This window comes from Embiotoca jacksoni, unplaced genomic scaffold (assembly GCF_022577435.1).
Source record: "Embiotoca jacksoni isolate LCO1_2020_lvr unplaced genomic scaffold, fEmbJac1.0.p SCAF_11, whole genome shotgun sequence".
Lineage (NCBI taxonomy): Eukaryota > Metazoa > Chordata > Actinopteri > Embiotocidae > Embiotoca > Embiotoca jacksoni.
This window is the reverse complement of record NW_027185241.1, coordinates 4304790-4327905: the sequence shown is the minus strand read 5'-3', so window position 1 is coordinate 4327905 and position 23116 is coordinate 4304790. Positions and strand designations below refer to the sequence as shown.

General features: G+C 44.9%; 1 protein-coding gene across 4 annotated transcripts in view; it reads left to right on the top strand.

Annotated features, from left to right (window-relative positions):
• cicb (capicua transcriptional repressor b) overlaps positions 1 to 23116 on the top strand; it is a 37576-nt gene continuing 14460 nt past the window's right edge. For 2 of the 4 annotated variants that reach the window (XM_069142385.1, XM_069142386.1), the window contains exons 1-3: positions 1 to 251; positions 6676 to 10695; positions 22842 to 22991. In XM_069142385.1, coding sequence (XP_068998486.1) covers positions 6813 to 10695; positions 22842 to 22991 — 4033 coding nt within the window. In that variant the 5' untranslated portion in view covers positions 1 to 251; positions 6676 to 6812. The remainder of the gene's footprint in view (positions 252 to 6675; positions 10696 to 22841; positions 22992 to 23116) is intronic. The other 2 variants (XM_069142384.1, XM_069142383.1) reach the window with 1 other exon arrangement.

The following is a 23116-nucleotide window of genomic DNA, read 5'->3' as shown; positions in this document are numbered from 1 at the left end:
ATTCACCATTTTGTGACTGTAGTGGAAAAGAAGACCGATAGTTTTTTTATATCCTTGTTTGAGTTTCTGTGGGGGAAAGACATGTTTTGCGGAGGAAAAGTAAAGTGTGAGTCCGGACCGCGCGGTCGTCAGAGCCGACAGCCGAGGGATGTTACCACGAGTTGCGCGAGCCTCCTCTCCATCAGCAAAATAAGACCATAAATCTTTCTCCGGCGAAGGGGAGAAAAAAAAAAAAAAATCTCTTGTTTTGGGTGAGTTGAAACTAAGTTAGCGCAGGGAGGTGACGCTCAGCTGACACGGATTTTTCCAATTTTCACAAGGAGCGAGTTAGCACGAGACGAGAAGCAACTGCCAAGCCGTTGGTCGGTTGTTCCGCTACCGTCCGAAGAAATGGAGTGACAAGGCTCGCGAGCCGAAAGAGAGGGGAGGGGTGGGGAGTGAAACAGCCGAAAAACTTTCTGAAATGTTTTACCGCAGTCCCACAGACGACCGGGAAACATGTTGGTTGTTGGTTTTTTTTTTTGTTGCTTCCCTCGGTTTGTGTGACCACCAGTGCGAGTACTTTTCCTTGACCTTAGTTGTCGAGTTTTGCGTGCAGCAGCGCTAGCGTAGTAATAATAATAATAATAATAATAATAAAAACAACGACCTATTTGCAGCATTGCAGACTAAATGTTTACTAACAGGCTAATTTAGTATTTATTAAAAAAAAAAAAAAAAAAATGGAGCTGAAAACGGGAGAATAACACTCCCGTTTGCTTGTGGTCTGGCTCATGGTGTCATTATGTGTTGTCTGCCATCGTTGCGTACTACGACTACTACAAGCTCCACTACTACTAACGTTACTGAGCTGCTTACTAGAGCGAAACACCAAAAGATTCCTATTCTCCCCCCCTCCCCCCACCTCAAGTTATTTTTTTTTTTATTTTTTTTTTAACATTTTTTTTTTTATTTTTTTTAAATGTTCTCCCCGGCTCCACGAAGGAAGCTTATCCGGATTGGTTGCGTGTGTAGTACTCCAGGCGCCGTAGTAGGTATTTGCATGCCAAACATACGAGGAAGAATTAGGGCCCGACTAGTTGGGACGATAAAACGTCACTTGAAACCGGTTGTTTGTGTTTGTTACCGAGCACCGTGCAGCACAGCAGACCGCCTGACTGCCTCCAGTCATAATACTCCTTTGACATTGTGCAGCGCCTCTCGTAGTACTCACAGAGATCAGCGCAAAAGAAGCCGGGGATGCGTTCGGTGTTTTCTCGGCTTTTCCCTCGCCGACGCTCCACTTTTCTGCACTGCAATCCCGCAATCAGTGTCGATGCACCCTTGACATCTCTGACTGGGCAGTTTTTTTTTTTTCCTAAACAGTTTGGTCATATTTCTCCTTGTGGTATATTTTCAGTGATTTGGAATTTAATGATATTTTGGACTTCCAAGTGTCCTCATCTGTGGCGTGTTTTCCTTATATCCTCTTTTATTGCACTTGTGTGGCCCTGATGGGTGCACATAGGCATCTCTGCATGGCTTGTTGAGCAGCTGGTCATTGATGTGGCATTGGCAGTTCTGCCATTTGGTCCCAAACAGGAACTGTCGCCTCTGATGTATGCTACAACCTCCAGATCAATGCACAAATTCCAGGCTTCAGTGTTTCTCTTTTATTGATATGATATCCATATTCAGATATTCCTTCAACTAAACAGCTGCCATGCCAAATCACAATGGATGTTTTCCATAACAAGCATACTCATACACTTGCATGCTCAAACACACACACACACACACGCTCGCGCACACACACACACTTCATCAGCTCATCCTCTTGCTTCATCGAACAAAAAATGTTTTCTTTTACTTGTGTCATGTTGCCTGAGCAATCACTTCTCGCTCACTCAAATGAACCAAAGTGTGTGTGTGTGTGTGTGTGTGTGTGTGTGCGCAGCAGAGAGCATGTTATGTTTATTTGTATTTGTATTTTTTTTTTTTTTGCTGTTTCATGTGAGCGTGTTCCCCTGTGACCCAGTTAAGGGCAAAGCCGCCCTGCCATGCTGAAGTGTACGTGGGCCGCGGTGGGCTTCACTGTCACGGCCGCACTTCCTCTGCTGTGCCGTCGCACGTCTCCATCCCCGTCCCTGTCCCCGTCACTGCAGCCCTGCACCCATACAGACACCCATAAAATGCCTTTAGGAGAGGGATGAGCTGCAGTGTGCCTGGTAACTACGTATGCACCCACACTGACATATGGTGCAAATGCAGCGTCGAACGAGGTAGACGCGACCTGAAGACAGCCGCATACAGTCGGATACCTTGTGTAGTGTAAGCGGCTCAAATGCCCCCCACCCCGACACACACACACACACACACACACACACACACACCCTGTACCATGTTGTGGTGGGGCACAGGCTAAATTCTCCACGACTGACTGAGTAAACTGCCGTCAAGGTAGAGGTTTATTAGAGACCTTTCAATGAATGCTGTGCAACTTCGTTTCTTGCAGCGTCGAGATGAGATCTCCTTGTGAGTGTTCTGTGTGCGTTGGGCGCTCACACGCACCCGTGTCCAACCTGCTAAGACATCACCAGCAAGATGCTCTCTGCATACAAATGTTTAATTTTAATCTAAAAATGCAGGAATTATAAAAGTCGTTTTTTTAATTCATTTTCTATTATGTTTCTTCTTGTGGAAATGCAAAACTTATGCACCGAGCTGCCGTGAGTGTGGATGTTTCTGTGGCACGACGAGTGTGTAAGTGTGTGACGATCTATAGGTCCGAGGGATAGTTTAACAGTATGTGCATGACTGCGCTGTAAATTCCAGGGAGAGCGTTTAGCGCGTGTGTGTAAAGTTTGGTGTTGTGGCGCGGCGGAGGAGGAGGCTTACGTTGTGTTTATTGGGTGAAACGGCATCTTTTTACCGTTTTAAGGAGGAGTCCAGTCCAACGCCATAGAGACGTTGATTATCTGCCCATTCAGGATTTACAGTCGCTTTAGATCCAACCAGCAGATATCTCACTCTAACCTGCTGGAAGCTGCAGACGTCTCGAATCACCTAAATTATGACTGAGTTCCTCCCCGCTTCGTACAGATTCAGCCCAGAGGACAATCAGGATTTATTTTTTTTTCTACACTATATTTTGGCTCCTAATTTTTTTGATTTATGCAGTAAAAGAGCGACCAGGAGAGGACATTTTTATTCAGGCTTGCCTGTGGCCTTTTAGATTGTATCTAACAAACACAATGAGTTAAAAGTCAGCAGTTATTTTATATTTAGGGGATGCTTGTCGAGCACACGGTGTGTAATGCTTTTGATCTTTTAGAGAAGGATTAGGGCTTGTGAAGTATTCCAGTTCGACGTCATTTATTATATGTCAACACAGGAATTACAAATGGCTCATGCATAGATTCATATACTTTCCCCTGTAATTTAGTATGTTTGGTGTCTTTGGCAACATCTGTGTTTTGTCTGGAATTTCAAATGATACTCTGTGAATACGAGGGTTGCTTGTCCAAACAATGTCAGGTTGTTGTTTTTTTAAGGATGGCTGAACGCAGTCAAAGAATTAAAAAGTTTTTCAAAATTCAAATTAGTCACAAAAACTTCCAAGTCTTTCTTTTGATGAATAAATTCTTTTACACCGGTTGCAAACCTTCGCCAAATACCTAACTCGTGTCTAATTCTTAAACTCTTCTGTTATCTGCATGTTGTGCACATAATCTGTTGTGGCGTCCAGTACCTTCAAAAATTACAGAACGTGAACGCGCGCACGTGCCTGCTGCTGGCTAATCAGCCAAAGCCTAGAGCATTTTGGAGGGCCAAGAGCATGACCAAACGCATTTTTCTGAGCTAAGATCAGATCCTCGCAAGTTATTCTGTCAACCAGTCAGTCAGCCATGTGGCCCTGACTCCTTCCTGTCTTTTCCAGTAAGTCTACAGGACCAGCACTCCCAGTCCGGGCCTCGGCGTCGACTCTAATGAAGGGCTGCTTGGCCTGGGACTCTTTTAGAGGGACATTCCTGCAGTCGGAGTTTTCCTCCGTCTTTTCCGAGCTTCGTCTGGTGAATTTAAACACGAAATTTACACAAATACAAAAGTCTTATTTGAACAATTATCGGCTGTAATCGGGGAGTGTTCCGTTTGTGTTCTTCACCTAATTATCTTTATTCATGTTTTGTTTATGGTGTGCAATACACAGTATTGCTTGGCCAATTATTTGCGCCGTATTTTGGATTGATAATATGCGACTCATTTCCCTTCGAAGCTTTCAAAGATCAAACTACTTTTTATGAAAAGATCAGAGTTTTCTCTTTGGATCCGTTGCATTTTTTTTTCTTCACACATTTAGGCTAAATTAAACGCAGCTCATCCTCGTTAGTTGTATACGTTTAGCAGCCGTATTGTGGTAATAATGCACAGATATAGAAATGTATTTCCTGTGTGTGTGTGTGTGTGTGTGTGTGTGTGTGTGTGTGTACTGACAGTATGTAGCAAAATAAGGAAAATGTGGAGTAATGAAGTCGTCACTTCTAATAGAAATTATGGCGTGTTTATACGATAAATAATGTGTCGTGTCAGGGCAGAGGTCAAAAAAGCGGAGGCCGAGGTGAGTGTGTATGAAAGACGACTCGGGTTGTTTATTAGTCATTCAGTCCCGAGAAGAGATGCTTCTCTGTAACGCAGGAAGTGGAACTGGTGTGCTACTCGTTCATACCGAGTATTGTTTGTTACGGCAAGCAACCAGTTAACAACAAGGTCACCTTATGTGTGCATGAGACAAACTTTTCCAGTTTCTCAGACGGGAAGTGTGAGTGTGTGTGTGCGGCCTGAATTAACGTGTGTGTGTGTGTGTGTGTGTGTGTGTGTGTGTTTGCTCATATCTGTATTTGTAGGGCTCAGGCATTTGCACATGTTGGTCAGTTGCTGAGCTTAATCGAGAGGAGCACATATGCGCACTCCTGCGTACAAGAGTGTGAGTGTGTTTGTGTGTGTGTGTGTGTGTGTGTGTGTGTGTGTGTGTGTCTGTGCGCGCACGCGCGTGCCGTTTGTGCGTGTCATTGTATTTAGCCTGTAATCTTGCATCAGTGAGTGTGCCTGATCCTGTGCCAGCCTTTTAATTTCTCTCATTTTGGGCGTATCTTACCATGGCAGATTATTCCAATTATATTGTCTTTTTGTCAAAGTGTGTGTGTGTGTGTGTGTGTGTGTGTGTGTGTGTGTGTGTGTGTGTGTGTGTGTGTGTGTGTCTCTCAGTGTAACATTGACAAAAGACGACTGTGAAAGACTGAGACATGGAGAAAGAGTGAGAGAGTGGCAGTGAGTGCTAGAATGACTGTGGAAATTCCCAGTGACTACACAAGAGCAGCCTATTTGAACAAACATCCAAACAGCCGCATACGCCGACCTCGCTCTCTCGCTCTCTCACTCTCGCGCTCTCTTTCTCTCACTCGTGTTGTTGGGTGACCTCACCCGGGCCACTGCCAGCCTTTTTCCTCCCGATGGAAGTCGAAATAAATGTCGTGTTTGCTTCCCAAGATGATCACGCAGCATCAAGTCTGTAATGCACGGCGTGAGAAAACTGGCACATGTCGAAGTAGCCGGAGGGAGTATAGTGGAGGGATCAGACCACCTTTAGTGTGTGTGTGTGTGTGTGTGTGTGCGTGTGCGTGTGCGCGTGCGCGTGTGCATGTGTGTTAGAGATGAAGAGAAAGTGTTTTTGTCTCTGCAAGCATTTAAAATTGAAGAGCTATAGGCTTCATTAAAGAGACAAACTAAAGGCAGTGACTTTCAATGTTTGCCTTTCTTTCTTTCTTTCTTTCTTTCTTTCTTTCTTTCTTTCTTTCTTTCTTTCTTTCTTTCTTTCCTTTTCATTGTATTTTTTTTAAGTATCCCACTTTGTACATCATCATACTCACACAAGTCTAACCAGATTAAACATAATTCTCAAACCTTTTTGCTCAGGATTACCTGGGAAATAAATCAATAATTTATTATAATTATCACACCATAAATATCTTTTTCTCCCATTTTATTATTTGATATTACGCTTGCTATGACAAGGTCTTGAGAAGAATATTGATCTTAGAAAAAAAAATCCGTCATGTCCGTCATTTTCATCTTCATTTTTATAATGGTGCTGTTTGTAATGTTGGAAACAATATGGACAAAATCAAATATCACAATACTTTTGACCAAATACCTTGATATTGTTGTTGTGATAACACTTTAGAGATGACTACTGATGCTTTCAAATCTTTACACAATGAGATTTTTGATGAATAATTATCTGTCATTTTGATATAATGACTGGGTAAAATCAAAATAATATAACAACTAAAACAGTCAGGTAAGTTCAGAAAATGTCATCAGTTTACCTGACTGCAGCTTTTAAAACCTGGAAAAGACCACATTCATGTCATATCGCAATATTGCAATATCCAAAATCTAAGACAATATCTATCCCTAGCAAAATCTAATTTAAAGGCAAGCACACAGAGACATTGTGTAGTGAACCAGGCAGGCATGGAGAGTGAATGAGAGCATACTTCAGATCCTGAGCCAGTGTGATAGCCAGCGCAGTGTAGCACACTTCAGGTATGACGTCATTTTTGTTCTCAGCATTTTCTGATTATGAAGATAATAAATGACCACCTGTCTTCTGCATCTCTCTCTCTTCCTTCGCAGACCACGGTAAAGCGAACAGAGGAACAGAAAAAGGAAGAAGAAGAAGAAGAGGAGGACAAAACTAAAAGGAGTGCCTTAGAAGTGAAAGAAGAGGAGCGCCACACAATCTGCAGCACTTTGTGAACAGTGAAGAAGAGATGAGACCATTAAAGAAACACAGAGGGCGGTCTCCTCCGTTAACTAGAGGCCGAGGGGGGAGGAGGAGAGGGGGCTCTCAGCCCCTCCAAGAGAAAGACCCCAAAAGAGTCAAGAGGGAGACGCTTGTCAAAACCACACAGCACACACCCAGCGCTCCCTCCAAACGTAAACACACCCCGCCCACTACCACCAACTCTAACGAGGAACCAATCACAAACAGCAATAACCCCACGAGGGAGGAGCCCGCTGAGCCGAGGAAACCTGTGGAGTCGGTTGAGAATGACGGAAAGAAAGTGGAAGAAAAGACAGAAAAGGAAAAAAAGATGGCGAGCACGAATGGAAATAGCACCTTGCCCACTGACTCTGTAGCATCTCCTACCTTTGCCCCAGTGCCACCCTCCACAGCTCCACCCCCGCCCACCACCAATCACAGCCCCGGTTTAGGCTCAGTCTCCAGTAGGAAAACAGCCACATTTAAGGCTCGTGTACCCAAGAAGAAATACACATATGAGCACTTTGCTAACAATTCAAGTGCCATGACTGCCGTTCCTACCTCCAGCCCTGCACTCATACATAACAGTTACTGCAGTGTCAACAGCAAAATCAGTGAAAGTATGAATACTTCTAATAATAGTTTTACAAGTAGTAACAATATTAGTAATAGCATTAATAAAAGCATTAACGTCAGCATCAATACTGGTACTAACAGCAACACTACACGTGGTATTAACAGTATGACTAACAGTAGTAACAGTTGTGCTGGGAGCCATAGTACTTTTATCAATGGCAGTAATAGCAGAAGTAATAATTGCTCAGGTAATCAGCCATCAGTGCTAACTGTGGATAGTAAAGCTGCAGAAGCAAATCATCTTGTCTCATCGGAGGATAAAGCCCTCAGGAGAGCGGATTCCCAGGAAAAAGAGTCTCAAGCTGGGGAAAATGAGTCGGAGGGGGCCCCAAACTCAATGCGCTCCTCCTCCACAGATACAGCCAGCGAGCACTCTGCTGACCTGGATGTGATGGAAGCAACGGGAGCAAGCCTTCATCATAAGAACTCCCACATCCCAGCTCCTCTCCATAACTCGCACCATAAACAGGCCAGTCTCTCAGAAGGGCTCGCTGCAGCGCTGGCCAAAGGCATGAAGAACCAGAGAGTCTTGGCTCGACAGATAAAGAGGACCATGGCGAGTGGGGTTGAAGATGCAGGTGATGGAGACTCGTACTCCGTATCAACTGTGTTCAGACCGGGGGTGGTGCGTAGGGTGAGTGCAGGTACTGTTGATATCCAGCTCCAAGGAGAGGAGACCCTTGTTAAATACCCTTTTCATGGTGGAACCGTGATGACAACGTCCTCAGGGGCTGAGAGCACTGTGGAGTTCATTTTGGATGCCCCCCCACCTGGCATGGCACCTGTGGCTGTTGGGACCCAAGTATGTGTGCCATTTGGTGGAGAGGAAGGGGGTCCTCTGCTGTACAGAGAAGGTATTGTTGCTCAGGTGGACCCCCACCCTGGTGTCTCATTTCCTTACCAGGTGCACCTGAGTGAAGACGGAGGAACTGCGGGTCCAAGGGTGGGAGAGGAGAAAGAGAAAAGGAAAACAAGCGGTCAGGCTGTGTGGGTGTCCCGACAAAGCCTGAGACTGCTCACTCCTCCCTGGGAGGTCTCGCATTTGGATGGTGGGAGGGCCAAGGAGAGAGAGCGGGAGAGGGAAAGGGAAGAGAGGGAGCGGCGGGAGGAGATGGAGGTCGAGAGAGAAGTGTGCCAGTTGAGTATTGGAATGGGGGTGCTGGGAGGTGGAGCAAGATTGGGTCATGGTTTTCCGCATGAAGGGGTCGCAGGAGGGCATACCTATGGAAATGTGCATCCACCCACCCATTCCTCCACTGCGACTTCCAGCGCAGTGGCCGGCACTGTTCACGGCTGTGGAGATAATTACTCCGACAGAGAAAAGCAGAAGCAGCCCAACACTCCCGATGAAGATGTTGAGGTATCTCGTTTTAACATGCACCTCACCGTTGGTCCAAAACCAAATGCTGGCACCTCTCAGCACAGAAACATCCTCTCAAAGTCCAGTGGCTACCCTCCCTCCTCCCCCCACCTCACTCTGGTGCGGGGCCTGGGACCCCCACACCTCTCCACCATAGCTAGTCCTCAGCCACCCCCATCCCCTGCCCTGCTGGGGTCTGAAATAAACAGCACCACTTCAAACCTACCTCCATCCAAGACCACTCCCACCCAGACCCCTCCTCCGACCTCCGGTGGGGGGTCCTCCTCTACCTCCTCTCGCTCCAGGACTCCCCTCTCATTGGCTCAGCAGAAATACAAAAAGGGTGACGTGGTGTGCACGCCGAATGGTATTCGCAAGAAGTTCAATGGCAAGCAGTGGAGGAGGCTGTGCTCCAGGGAGGGCTGCATGAAGGAGTCTCAGCGTCGAGGATACTGCTCCAGACACTTGTCCATGAGGACCAAAGAGATGGAGGCAGCAGGTGGAGAGAGGGGAGGAGGAGGCAGCAGCTCAGGGACAGTCACTCCTTCTGACCTTCGGGGGAGAGCCAGCAGTGAGTTTGAGTGGGACGACACGTCAAGAGAGAGCAGTGAGACCAGCAGCAGAGGAGACTCCAGACCCCGCTTGGTCCTCCCTTCCCTCCTCCCTCATGACCTGTCGTCACGGTTCGACTTTGACGAGTGTGAGGCCGCCACCATGCTTGTGTCATTAGGGAGCTCCCGCTCTGGCACCCCGTCCTTTTCTCCCATCTCCAACCAGTCGCCCTTTTCCCCCGCCCCCTCTCCCTCACCCTCTCCACTGTTCGGCTTCAGGCCGGCCAACTTTTCCCCAATTACTGCGTCCCCGGTCCTGCAACACCGGAGACACAGGCAGCCCAGTGGCACGGGGGGAGGAGGAGGGGGAGGGGGAGGGGGCAGTAAGGCAACAACCCCAGCTGGAGGAGGAGAAAGGGAGAAACACACTTCGGGCATCCAGCCCTCCTTCCACAGTAACCTGACGTTTACAGTGCCCATGAGCCCCAGCAAGCGAAAGCCAGACGCACCCCCTCCGCCGCCCCTCCCCTCACACCACCACGATTACACACCCAAGACAGAGCTGGAGCAGGCCGACCTCAACAACTCTTTCAGGGTGCTGTCCCCCCAAACGCCAGCCTCGCATTCCTACACACACGCACACACCTTCTCCCGACCGAGAGGCGTCAGCACCCCGTCCTCCAGCAGGCCCCCGTCCTCCACTGCTGCCTCCCCTCCTCCTCTGCTGGTGTCCCCAACTCCTCCTTCTCCTCTCTCTACTGACGGAGGGCCTCGTCGTGTGGTCCCTGTTTCCCAACAGGCCTTGCGGGACTCCCCTGTCATTGTGAGAAATCCCGAAGTCCCACTGGCAAAATTTACAGAATGTCCCTTGGGAAGAGGAGGAGGAGGAGGAGGAGGAAACGAGGGAGGGACAGATAAAACTTCATCTAAAGACATTGCCCTAACCCCTCTTACTCCTCAGCCAGTCTCTGGCCTCCAGGTTCCCGTCCCTATTAATGCCACTGCAGCCACAGTACCCAACGGCGCCGTCCTCTTGCGGAGCCCAGCCCAAACTCTGGTGCTTGTTTCCCCGACACCTTCCTCCCTCCCCACCACCGACATGCCTGCCACCCCCCTGCAGGCCCTGTCAGTTACTGTCAGCACAACGGTCACCGCTCCTGCTCCAAGTAGCTCGGACAGCTCTGCGGAACGAGAGGAGAACAGGGGCACAGGGTTTGGTGGGGAGGTCCAGCAGCCAGTTCCCTGTCACCCCTCTCCCACAGCTCTGCTGCCCCTGATCCTGCCAGCGGAGAGTCTTCACCCCGTCCCCCGAAAGGACATCATCATGGGACGTCCTGGCACAGGTGAGTATGGTGCACATGTGCGGGTGTATTTTGCATGTGTGGTTAGTGACTGAAGGAATGAGGAGAAACTTTTGAGAGGTAAGTTGCTGTGAACTGGACTTCAGTTATTTTGAGAAGAGCAGAAAAAAAAAAGATGTGTGGAAAAGCATATTAAATAGTATATTTTGTGCTCGACCAGAAATGCTTCAATCACTTTTCCAACATTTTACCAATCTGAAAAAAATATCGATGATATAGATTATTATTTAGGGACAAGAAGTGAAAAAAAATTGTCTATTTCTGAGTGAAAAATAGTTACAGAAAGTAGACTTTCTGTTTTTGAAACATGACTCAAACTTTATTCCTCAAAGATATATAAAATTGTACCTCTGTATCTACAAAACAAAAAAAAAATGGCATAAATGTCCCCCTCTTGTTTTAATTAATCTAAATTTATGAAATTACAACAACCTCAGTATTGTGGTGAAAATGATTAGGCCCTCTCTCTGTATTTTGGTGCATAATTGATGTTGTTCAGTTTTTTTGTTTAAATTGAATTACACATTGTCCATACAATACTAGATGCAGTTATTAGAAGAATTTCCTCACACCTTTTTAAAGGGTAGTTTTCCTTTGCTGCGTGACTAACGTTAGTTACCGACACACACCGTGTCAGCTCAGGATGGACAGAGACGCTCTGTTTACTGTGACCTTGAACTTGCATGTTAACCATCATTTTGCAGCAAGATGGCAATAATTCTTTTACTCAGAGTGAGACTCCATAGAGATGCAGTGATTGTGCCGCTACATCGAGAGAGAAAAGTACTGAAGGAAAAACGGAAGAAAAAATTATTTGCATTCATGTGAATTTAGCTGAACCTACTGCAAGTGACATACAAATTCAGATAATGAGAAGGTTAAGCAAATTAAGGGTAAATGTAGCTTCACGAGTTTCTTTTTTTATTTTGTAGTCTCACACACACATGCACACTCACACACAGATCGAGAGGGTTTTTTTTAGATGGTTTAATTTTCAAATGACATTTTCCCATTAAATTAAATAATAACTTGAAAGGAGCTTGCCCAGTGATTTGTTTCTCTCTATATTTTATGTTTTGCTTGTGATCTCTAAATACTTGTCAGACATTATTATGCTGTGTTGTATTTCACTCCTCTACTTCAGCTAAACAATCATTCATGAAACAATCATAATTGTTTTGAACAAAAAAAAAAAATTACAAAAATATTTCATAATGTTTTTTAGTTTGAAATAATAACTTAAACCTGCCGTGCAGTTCAAGGTTAGATTCTCATGAGCTTGCTGCGACTTGAGTGTGCTGATGCCCAATAAAAGAAGCTCCTGTTAGCTGGCATGCTGTTGTCCCATATGGCTAGTTGTCGGTCCACCATCCTCATGTCTGCTGGTAACACCAAACTAAATGCTAAAGCTGGTCACGTGCCTCGTGTAAGCCCTGGGACAAGCACATGTGATTCACCAGGTCAGGACTAGGCTCAGTGGAATCACTGCTGGTGACACTATATCCACTAAAATCACGAGTCAGGACCCTGTGAAGTACGAAGGATCCACCTCTGTTACTCAGTCCGAAGGGGGGGGTTTGGCTTATTGAGCGTCATAAAATATTTTAATACTATTAGAAAACTTTATAATACAGCCAAACACTCTTATTAAAATGACAAAATTGCCAAAGTAATAATTCATACTCATTGTTGTTTTGGATTTTAATTGCAGATGTAAAAGAGACAAAAAATAATACTGTGTGTTTGAGTGAGTGTGTCTCAGAGTGAGTGTGTCTCAGAGTGAGTGTGTCTCAGAGTGAGTGTGTCTCGGAGTGAGTGAGAGAACCTGCAAAAGAGAAAATATTTGCACGGACATGCATGCTTTGGTGTTTCTCTGTTGTCTTATAGGTATTAGACTGAATGTTATACAGGATTATATTACCAGTCATTATACTGTAAACACAAACTTTGTAGCAGAGTGGTGGTTAGCATACCTCACGATACGGCTGAGATTCAGTACAACCGCACAGAGTTGTGATAGAAAGGAATGAGAAGTTTGAAGAAAAAGAGGATAATGGAGGAGGGGAAGAGGGATAAGTGCCGACAGAGACTCGGTGCTTTGAATCGGTGCCACACAAGAAATTAACATTTAAAGAGGAAAGCAAAAATGGGTATGGAACCTGTGGGCTGGATGAACCGTATGTAGGCCAGTTACAGACCGTTTCCCCCAACTTGTTTTTGATTTGGTGTTTTAGAGCGGGAGAAGAAAATGGGGTTTAGATCACAAAGAGAATGAGGAAAGTCAGTGAAGATGACAGCATGGATAAAAAGACATAAAAGAGGAAATCAAATGCATTGATTAAGTCCGACCGACATGCTTATTATGTGTGTGTGTGTGTGTGTGTGTGTGTGTGTGTGTGTGGGGTTGACGACTTCCTGACCCTAGCAACTGTTCTTCTTACTCACTACAAACTGTTTCCGCTGACTCCTGCTGTGTGTGCGCGCTCATGTGTTTGTTTGTTTAATAGTGACTCATGTAATGATATAGTGAAATACGGTGTGAGCAGCCCTTCTGGCCGGCAATACCAAGGTGGGTTGATTCTGTGTGTGTGTGTGTGTGTGTGTGTGTGTGCGTGCGTGTGCGTGTGTGTGTAGGATATATATACTGTAAGTATGTGAGTATTGTGTGGGTGTGTGAAGAATTCATTCCTCAAACTCCGGTGTGGGAATTGCTGTACTATAGTGCACGTATGTGGGAAAGAGCATTATTCCTCATCTGCTGAAAATGAGGGCCTACTTCTCACTTCTGTTATACATGGACACGTACTATCAGTTGGTGTAATTCACTTCACCAGAGCCTTTTGCCCTGGCTGTTTATGTACTTATCGATGAGCGGACGTTCACAAGTGTGACAGAGAAGTGGACGGCGGAGGGAGCGCTGTCGTTTTGAGTGTACGGCCCCTCCTCAGATCCCCCTCTTTTGCGGCTGAAAGGACGGCGGATGAATGGATAGCGTCTCTTTGTGTGAGTGCGTGCACGCTCGGCTGTGAGCGTGTGAGGAGCACGTGGGTGTTTTCTGTAGAGTTAGAAAGCGCGTGTGAGCTTTTGCATATGGTCTTAAGAGAGTGTGAAATACAAGGGAAAGTAGGAAACCCTGTGCATGCGTGTATGTGCAATCACACCTTTGGCGTGTTTGCGATTTGCAAGTTTGTGTAGGTGCGAGTGTATTCTTATCAGCTTGTGAAATATCAGCAATCAATAACATGCCTTTTTTTTTTTTTTCATTTAAGTTTTAAATTGTAGCTCACTGTTTGTCAAATTATGTTAAATATTGTTGTGTTAGTGTATAAATATTATGAAAATATACATATTTTTGCTCTCTGGAACCACTGGGAATTGTTTACCAGTAATAAAAAGGAATTGGCACTCTAACTCCCCTGATAACATAATTTTACACCTCCTGATCTTGAAGTGTCTTTGCATGATATAAATGTGTGTCTTTAGGCAAATGTAATAACTATATTATACAGACTGCAGATACAGAGTTTTAATTGAATCCAATTTGTGGCAAACTGTGCACATGTCTGTTCATGTGAGAGTGAAAACAGTTCAAAATCTGCAGTGACTATTGAAATTCTCAGTTACCGACTCGGCAATGACGACACGTTAAATCTATTTAGGGATACGAATAACTCTAAGATTTATCAGGCTCTTAAAGGAGATCATTATTTAACCAAACATTTAGATGAATAGATAAAATGCAAACTAAGTGTTCTTTTGGTCAGGAAGGCGCTTTGGTTTCATTACGATTGAATGAAACTGCTGTGAAATATGTCACTTAATAAAAGGACGATATAGCTGATATCACAGCAAACTAATATCATTCTAGCACCTTATCAATCATTTATTTAAGTGTATATTTCGTGTGTGAAAAGACAAACGGACCACAACATGTGAGGAAAAAAGGAGCAGATTATAATGCATACAGTTTAGAGAAAGGTGGTCGGTTAGTTCTTCTTCTCTTCTCTACAATATAATCCTACACATGCACATTGATATGCTGTATTTGTTCATTCACTCAGAAATAACACAACAATACCCTGGCTCAGTTAAACGGACACTGTCACACACTTTTAAGACAAAGCGTTGTGTGTGTGTGTGTGTGTGTGTGTGTGTGTGTGTGTGTGTGTGTGTGTGTGTGTGTGCGCATGTGCGCATGTGCGTCTGCGTCTGTGCTTTACCACCAAAGGCGTGTTAATGAGTACATAAATTAAATGTCTTTTTAGGCGCCTCTTTAACTTCCTGCAAAATGAAACTGTTGAAGGAACGGGCGGAAAACTGTTAGCGACAAGGTGAAGGATGAGACCCTTTTTCTTTTTTTTTATGGTGTCACGTGTGTGTTGCATGCGTATGTGTGTGTATGAGACAGAGTAACAAAGTGTCAATCACAGAGTACCGGATATGATGTGAGAGCGCCAAACGTCTGTTGCCATGGCAACAAAGCAAACATCACACTGATGTAGCTTGTACATAACACAGAATATTCACAAATAGAAATAACACCCTCTGTGTGTGTGTATGTGTGTGTATGAGTGTATCTGTGTGTGTGTTTGTGTGACACGTGTGACTGTGTCACTTTTAACTGGGAGAGGAGGAACTTCAGCACGCTCACATGTGTTTACGCACCAACACGTTATTGACGGCTCCCTCTCCAGCCGTTTTCGGTGTTTTAGTCAACATTCCCTGAAAACAGAAATGATCCTGGATAATCGGAGGGTTTCCTCTCAATTATTCAAACGGTGACTGAAGTGTTCCAGTGACGTGTTCATTTTAAACATAAAAATACTCCCATTATCAGCATTTTTCCAGCAAATATTTTACTTTTTTTAATTTTTTTTTTTTTACATTTACTGAGAGTGAATGTAGCATTGTTGAGTGTCAGTCTTCAGCTGTCCAGCTCTGAAGTCAGTGAAGAAGGTGTGTTTGTTTCTCTTTGTACCCATATCACCAGAAACACCAGCGTTCTCTGTGTGACGATGTTGAAACTGCGCGGCATCTCGCATACTCTGCTGCATCATTATGTCTGTGGTCATAATTATGATTAGCATGATTTTTTTTTTCTTCAAAAGAAGATATATTTTTGCATTTTCAGCATTTTGCATTTATATAAGGATTATGTTTGGAGGTTACTCGTATGTCAGTATTCTAATTGGAGATGATTAAAAGTCAAATTGCCTTTATATGTTATGTAGGGACTATGATTCTCCATCTCTGTCTTGTTGTGTCACTCGCACATACAAACATGCACACACAGCTTGTGCAACTCTAAGTAAACATGTCACACTCCCTTAAGTACATTTGAATACACTTTTTCGCACTGTAATTTTTCACTCGGTTACATCTTTTTCTCTGCTCGCCCGCCTTCCTCTGTCTAATTTTTGATTTTTCTTTCTAAAGAATTCTGACACATTTTTTTTAACCCTTTGCTCCATCGCATTGCAGTGGCTTCGCTTCCCCTCCTTTCCACTTCGCTCTCTTCATCCTGGTCTACCCGGATACGGATACCCGGGAATAACATCCCCACTCCCTCCCGCCCCTGCTTTACGTAACGCTTAAAGCCCTGCATATCCTCCATGGCCATGGCAACAACCACATCTGGATCACACAGGCATCTAGACTGGCACCAAAGCACATGTGAAGCCTTCAAGACTTACCACAAAAGTCATGTGCAACGATAATCCTATTTCCTATAGGGCGAAACATACTTTGGGGAGATTCTCAAAATGCACCGTGCAGTGGGATTTCTTAGTCTGAGGTGGCTCCAAGACTCTCATGCATGTAAAGTTAGAACAATATTCAAATTTGTTACTGATTCTTCAGGGTCTTTGCTTCTCATATTCATTGTTCTGGGGAGATCATAGTTGTGATTTGTTCCTCATTTGCCAAAGTTTGAAACGAGTTTGTATTTTGCTTTGGAATTTCCTTCCTTCATCTCACTCTCCTCCTCTTCTTTCCTTGCATCTCCAGCTTCACAGTCTTTGCACTGCTTTTCTGGTGCTGCCGGTTTGTTAGCTATTTATCTGCAGGCCAGTAGTGCCCCCAGATGGCCAAACACATACATTACAAGTACCTTCACTCTGGATGGATGGGGTCTAGGTTTCCAAACACTGTTCTGGAGTAATGTTTCATATTTTCCCCACTGCTGCTTGTTCATTGTTGAGAGGCGTGTTAATGAGCCTGCATATGGGGCCACAGCCTGTGGAGAGTCTTTTGCTTCGAGTGTATCCATGTTGCCGGTCTCCTCAGTACGTAATGATGTAGATGTGGTTTTTCAACGTCTGACTGAAATGTGAAGTAGCATTTTTTTTTTTTTTTTTTTTTTACTTTCAGTGAAACTAAAAGTCCAGTGTCTAAAAAAGATCTTCTGTTTGTGTCCTAGAAAGTCATCCCTCTCCGTGTCTATAAGTCATGTAAAAACAATTGTTTATTTTGATGCAATAGACGGTGATGGTCAGTGGCAGACCGGTGACCACGGGCGACATGGGAACCTGTGCCCAACATAGCTGTTGCCATGGTAACTGCAAAGGACTGGTAGATCGAGTTATAATTGGACGGAGCAAATGGTGGGTTGTGGGAGGGAGAGACACAGAGCACAGGGGTGGAAGATAAATTAAGGGATGCGAGAGATGGGACGGGAGAGTGAGCGAAGGCGGCGCTCCGCCTGCATTGTGCCGGTGGACGGTAAAGAGGAGGAGAAAAAGTTTCTTATGTGATGTCACACGGCGTTTGACAGATGCAATTGGGGGTTAAAGACATGAACACATACGCACATTAAAAGCATGATGTCTTTTCGAGGAGACAGCTAATGAAAGCCGCTGAACTCCTACACAGATATTGCACTGCCAGCACGACAGCAGGGAGAGATAGTTAAGCTTAGCTTAGGGGGAATTTCTCTTTGACGGTTTTTTTCTTCACACCTTCTCTCTTACTCTTGGCAGTCTTCGCCACTTATCTCTGTTTTATGACTAAGTGCTAAAATTCTGTGGTTTCCCACCATCATCTCATGTTGACTTCACCTCCTCTGAGCAACTTTATGTGCAAGGAGTCAACAGATTTTCTTATCTTAACAGCACATCTTTTGTGCTAAAATAGATGTGGCAACCGAAATTGTCTCCTCTACTTTTACACAAATACATTTGCAACGAGACCAAATTTTGTCATATTCAAAACCAAGCCAGAGAAAACACTCATTAGCGTGCTCTGAATAATTGGTAATGTTTACCCAGGGTTGTAACCACTGAACAGCCACAGTAATCCTTCATCTCCTCCCCTGCCCTCTTTCACCCTCTTTTCCTTTTACCCGCTGAGCCAAGCTGTTCAACTCCCTCCCCTTAACCCCTGGATTGACTTGTTGAGAGCCCAGTGCAGTTGATAAGCCCTAATCTCTTACTCTCTCTGTTTCTTCTTCTAAGGCCTATTAGTGCAATCCTTTCTCTATCACCCCGGACTTAAAAGAAGAAAAGACATGGATGATGCTTTACTGATGTCAGTGGCATGAGAAAACACATCCGGAGTGGAGCACTTTACTGCAGTTTATTTAGATTGTTAGAAAATGATTTATCTTTCTTCAGGTCTTGTTTCAGTTGCGCAAATCCACATTTAGGTTTCTCATTGTTTTGTGTCAGAGAAGTGTAACCCAGGACTTTTTTTTTTTTTTACTACTGAAGACGGCAGCTGCCAGTGGCTCTCAGCCTTATTGGTCAGGTCTCCAGCTCCTGATGTGCTAACTGGCTGATGGTGGTAATTAAGTCCCTCCCTTTATTGTATTTCTCTTATGGATACATGAGCCAGGATGAGCATGACTTCTTGAGTCATACAATATGACAGAAAAGCATACCACACGTACAAGTCCTCTTGTCTGTCTCATCTGTGTCGTGCCTATAGCCAATGCAGGCATCTAAATGCTTTCCCTTTGTTTCTCTCCGTCCCCCCCATCTCTGGCCCCCCACACCCTTCCTCCCTTTTAAGAGAAGTTCTGTTTTCACAAGTTGTTTTCTCTCCACTCTCCCTCCCCCCCTTCCACATCTCTCCCTCCCTCCCTCCCTCCCTCCCTTCCCGCCCGCCTCTCCTGCTGAAAATGACTCTGTCTATTTTTACCCTCCAGTCTTCTCCACTCCTGGCCTGTTCCACCCATTTTTCCTCTCTTTCTGTAACCAACCCCTACTCTGCTGTTTTCAATTCTCTTCTTCTTTTTTCTCCCTCTCTCCCCTCGTCCTTGTGAGTGTTGCATCAGAGCATTTGAAATTCTGTCTGGGGGAGGCACATTTGCTTGATGGAGAGATGGAAAAATGTTTGGGGATTGGAAAGGGCTTTTTATGGTGGAAAATTACATCACGAGCCTCTCTGCTGTTAGCTGTGTTTCTTAAAGCAAAGTTACAGCATCACTAGAGAAAGGGTTTACAATCCCTCTTTTAAATAAACAGTGAGCTTGTATGTTTGCTGTCAACTTTGTAAAAACAGACATACAAACATTACAAATACTACTGCATGCTCATGTATTGTCATCTTGACCTCAATGCCCTCATCAATGTGCAGATTGCATAAAAAAGACTAACAGCAGCGTGGCAGGTAAACAGCAGGCAGCACACGAGCGCCTCCCTGCATGGATGGTCTGTTTCGGTATTAAGTCGAGCATTTGTAAAGGTGGGAGGGATTTTAGCTGGCTTCGATTCATTCATTGGTTGGCCTACATCTGAGTGTCGGCGTCTGATTGGCGCTTTCACGCATCAGTCAAGGTTTACTACGACTCCTCCGCCAATGACACGAGCCTGGGGGTGGTTACGGAAAGAAACCCAAAAACACGCCGTTTCGTCGCGTTACCTGGAGGCCAGCTTGTGCTCTTATATGGATACAATACAGCGACTTTACGCTGTTTATTTACTGATATTATGGATTTAAAAGAAGTTCAGATTTTGAGGCGAGAAGGGTTTATGGTCGTAAAGCCGGGGTTAATTTGCATATGACTGGCATTCCAGCGCACACTCCGGCCAATCAGGGCTCGCGGCGGGCAGATGACAGGTTGCCGCCTTGGCCAATAGCCGAGTGGGATTCGCCGAGGGAGGCGGGACAAGGCTGGGCGAGGTTGACAGGACGAGAATGGGAGGGGGGTGAGTACAGGGGAGGGGAGGGGAGGGGAGGGGGGCAAGCAGCCTAGTTTACAACAAGAGGAAGAGGGAGGGAAAGAGAAAGAAAGGGCCAAGGCTTGCGAGAGAGAGAGAGAACGAGGCAAAAAAAATAATAATAAGGGAGTAAACTCGGCCTCGGAGCTGTGGAGATGCGATACGAGGACTTTTGTGGCCCAAAACCAAACTCGTAACGCCCAAGTATTAAACGGACTGGACGGTGTGCGCGCCGATGTCGTCCGCACGAAGTGGCTAGCTAACCTGCTGCAGACAGACGGACCTCTACAACGGCTCTAACCCAACATCCCTGGGTTTTTAAAAAAAAAAAAAAAAAAGCCTCCCCCCCCCCTCTCTCTCGCTCTCTCCCCCACCCCACCGCCGCCCCGCCAGGCTCGGGTCCTGTAGTCGGGCATCTTCAAACCAGCCACCCGTTTGCTGCCTTGAAAGCTTTACCGAAGAGGAATTAAAAAAAAAAAAAAAAAATACAGCAGGAACTGCGATTCTTCTCCTCCTCCCACCACCACCACCACCACCACCCTCCTCCCCCGTTTCTCCTCGCTGACTGGAGCCAGGAGTCGTCCTCACCGTGGTCGCTTTTGTCGCCGTGTTTGTAGTCTCATCAGCTTGCTAGCTCCACGTCAGGTTTGTGTCCAGGTGGGACAGGAGGAGCACCGGCCGGTGCGATAGCGGCGGTGTTGTGAAGCGGCTCTCTCGGTAACAAACTGATGGATAGCGGGGTTGTAAGCACAAGCGGGGGGGTTTGATGGATGAATGCACCAGATTTACGGTCAACGACGTCTGCTTGCGCGTACTAAACCAGGAATAAGTTACCGGGTGCTCGTCTTTGAGGTGATTTTGTTGTTGTTGTTGTTGTTGTTGTTGGTCAGGTGTTAACTAAACTGTTATTAAAACAGGTGCACGTCGCCATTTAGGTGGGCAAAGTAATGGGAGAAACAAGTTTGGCGTTTATGAGTAGTGCACTTGTCAAACAAGTCTTCTGCGGATTAATGTCGGCAGTCCGTAACTCGTGAATACACCTTTTGTAGTTGAGTTATGAGAACAATTGCGTTTCTTTTGCCCGTGTCTGTGCGGTGGGTGCACGACCAGGGGCGTTCCCGAGAGGTTGGTCCAATTTGGAGCGGTGCACTTGAGGCTCCGGTTGTTGCAAGAGGCAGCTAAATTCTCGTCTCCGTGGTCCCTTTTATATGAATCAGCAAGTATTAAGTAAACAGTGAACGCTTGGACAACAGGCACATTTGTCCCAAGTCAAAAAAAAAAAAAAAAATAGACGGATCCCCCGATTTTGCTGCTTAGCCTGATCGATACGGTGCTCTCTTACATCAGCCCCGTTAGCTGTATCACTCCGGGGGGGGGGGGGGGCTTTATGTGCTTCTTAGTACCTGCCGAGCCGACCTGCCTGCCGTTGTGTTTTAGCGCAGAGCACGGTGTGACATGGCCCAGAAAGACTGCGTAGTTTCCGGGCGGATGTTTTAACCCAGGTCGTGGATGGGATAGAGGCCTTGTTAACCCCTTCATGGCCAAGCTGCTGTAGTAATGTAAACAAACAGGGAGAGGGCATCGGGGGTAATTAGACCAAAGGGAGGAGGAACCTTGCCTTCGATCATAGTCATCATCAATCAATACACTGTTGCTTTCGTATAAGTTTAACTTAAGTTTTGTTTGTTTCTGTAATCGTTTATAGTACATTTTGTCCGCTGATGTTTGGTGGTTCCGTGTGCGTTGTTAGATTGCGGCATTCTGTGATACGGAGAGATGGACTCTACTACTCTCGTATTTTAATTATTAACAGGATACCTCTCTATGCCACATCTTAAAAATCCTCATCATGCCGGGGATGATGCAGTAATTATTTTTGAAAAATGACTGCAACCTGTAGGGATGAAACGGATACAGACACCAGTGAGCACTTGTCGACATCTGTGAGCTTCCCAACAATATCTACTCGAGGTTTTGGATCAAATATGTTCCTTCACCTGGATTTCTCTGTGTTGTAGAATAGACATTTTTAAAGGACATATCATTGTTTTGTATTTTTCTTCTTTTTGGAGAGACATCAAGGATTATTGAACCATGTTTTCATCAGAGAATCCTCAGTATCTTCGCCAAGGATTAAGCATGTTTGGTTAGTTCATGTCACCTACCTTCTGTTTCTTTTGAGAATACTTTATCCTTTATGCCAAATCTGTGTACATGTAGCGGTATTTCATTATATTTTAGCTGAAGTATAAATGCAATCCAGAAACTATTTTTGGAGGCTTTAAGAGAAAGGATTTTGTTACTTGATGTTTTTGTGGCAACGTTTTTGTTAATAAGAGTTATTCTCTTTAAGAAATTAAAAAAAATATGTCTATATAGCCTTGTTTCATTTATGATGATTCAGTATAACAGCTTCTGTTCTCCATTCAGCCTGTTATTGAGGACAGAGAGTCCTTTTGTACATCTGCTGTTGTTGGAGAGATTTAACCAGTTGAGTGGATGGAGGTCTGCTACTTTGGCAGCACTGATATTCTTGGCAGTTCTGAAAGCATTGGTACTTTTCTTTGCGATCCTGTAATTAACTGCCTTTACCTACTGTCCCAGATGTTAACTGGCCCCTGGTTACATGAGTAAAGTGAAAACTAGTAGTGCTCTGTGTCCAAAGAAACTACCACTATAATTGCTGAGCTTTATTTTTTGCCTGATTTTTGTATTTGTGTTACTAATGAAAAAGTATGTATGATGACATTGCAAAGTAATTTTTAGAAATAAGTTGATCATTGGAGTAGAAATGCAACTGTTTTAGTGTTGCACTGAAGACTTCATATTCCCCAAATAATAAAAACAGTGTCTTGGTAATATGAATGTAAGAGAGCCTGATGCTTGTGAATCTAATTTCCGAGCAGGGCAGCATATTATGAAGTTATGGACATCATTGTGTTCACAAGTGGTACTTTATTTTTTTTACAGTGTGGACCAATGTCGAGCCCCGGTCAGTTCCAGTCTTCCCTTGGCATTCATTGGTCCCTTTTCTGGCACCCACCCAATCAGATGCTTCTTCTCAGCCAGGAGAGGGCCAGCACCCAGTCAACCACCCCCAAGCAGCCAGTCTGAAGACAGGTAGTGTATACATTTGGAGCTGACCCCAATAGCCAGTTTTATGTAACTATACTTTGATGTTTATACTGTTTTGAATGTTACGTATAGTTTACCTTACTCTGAGCTGAAATGATCTCTTTGTTGTT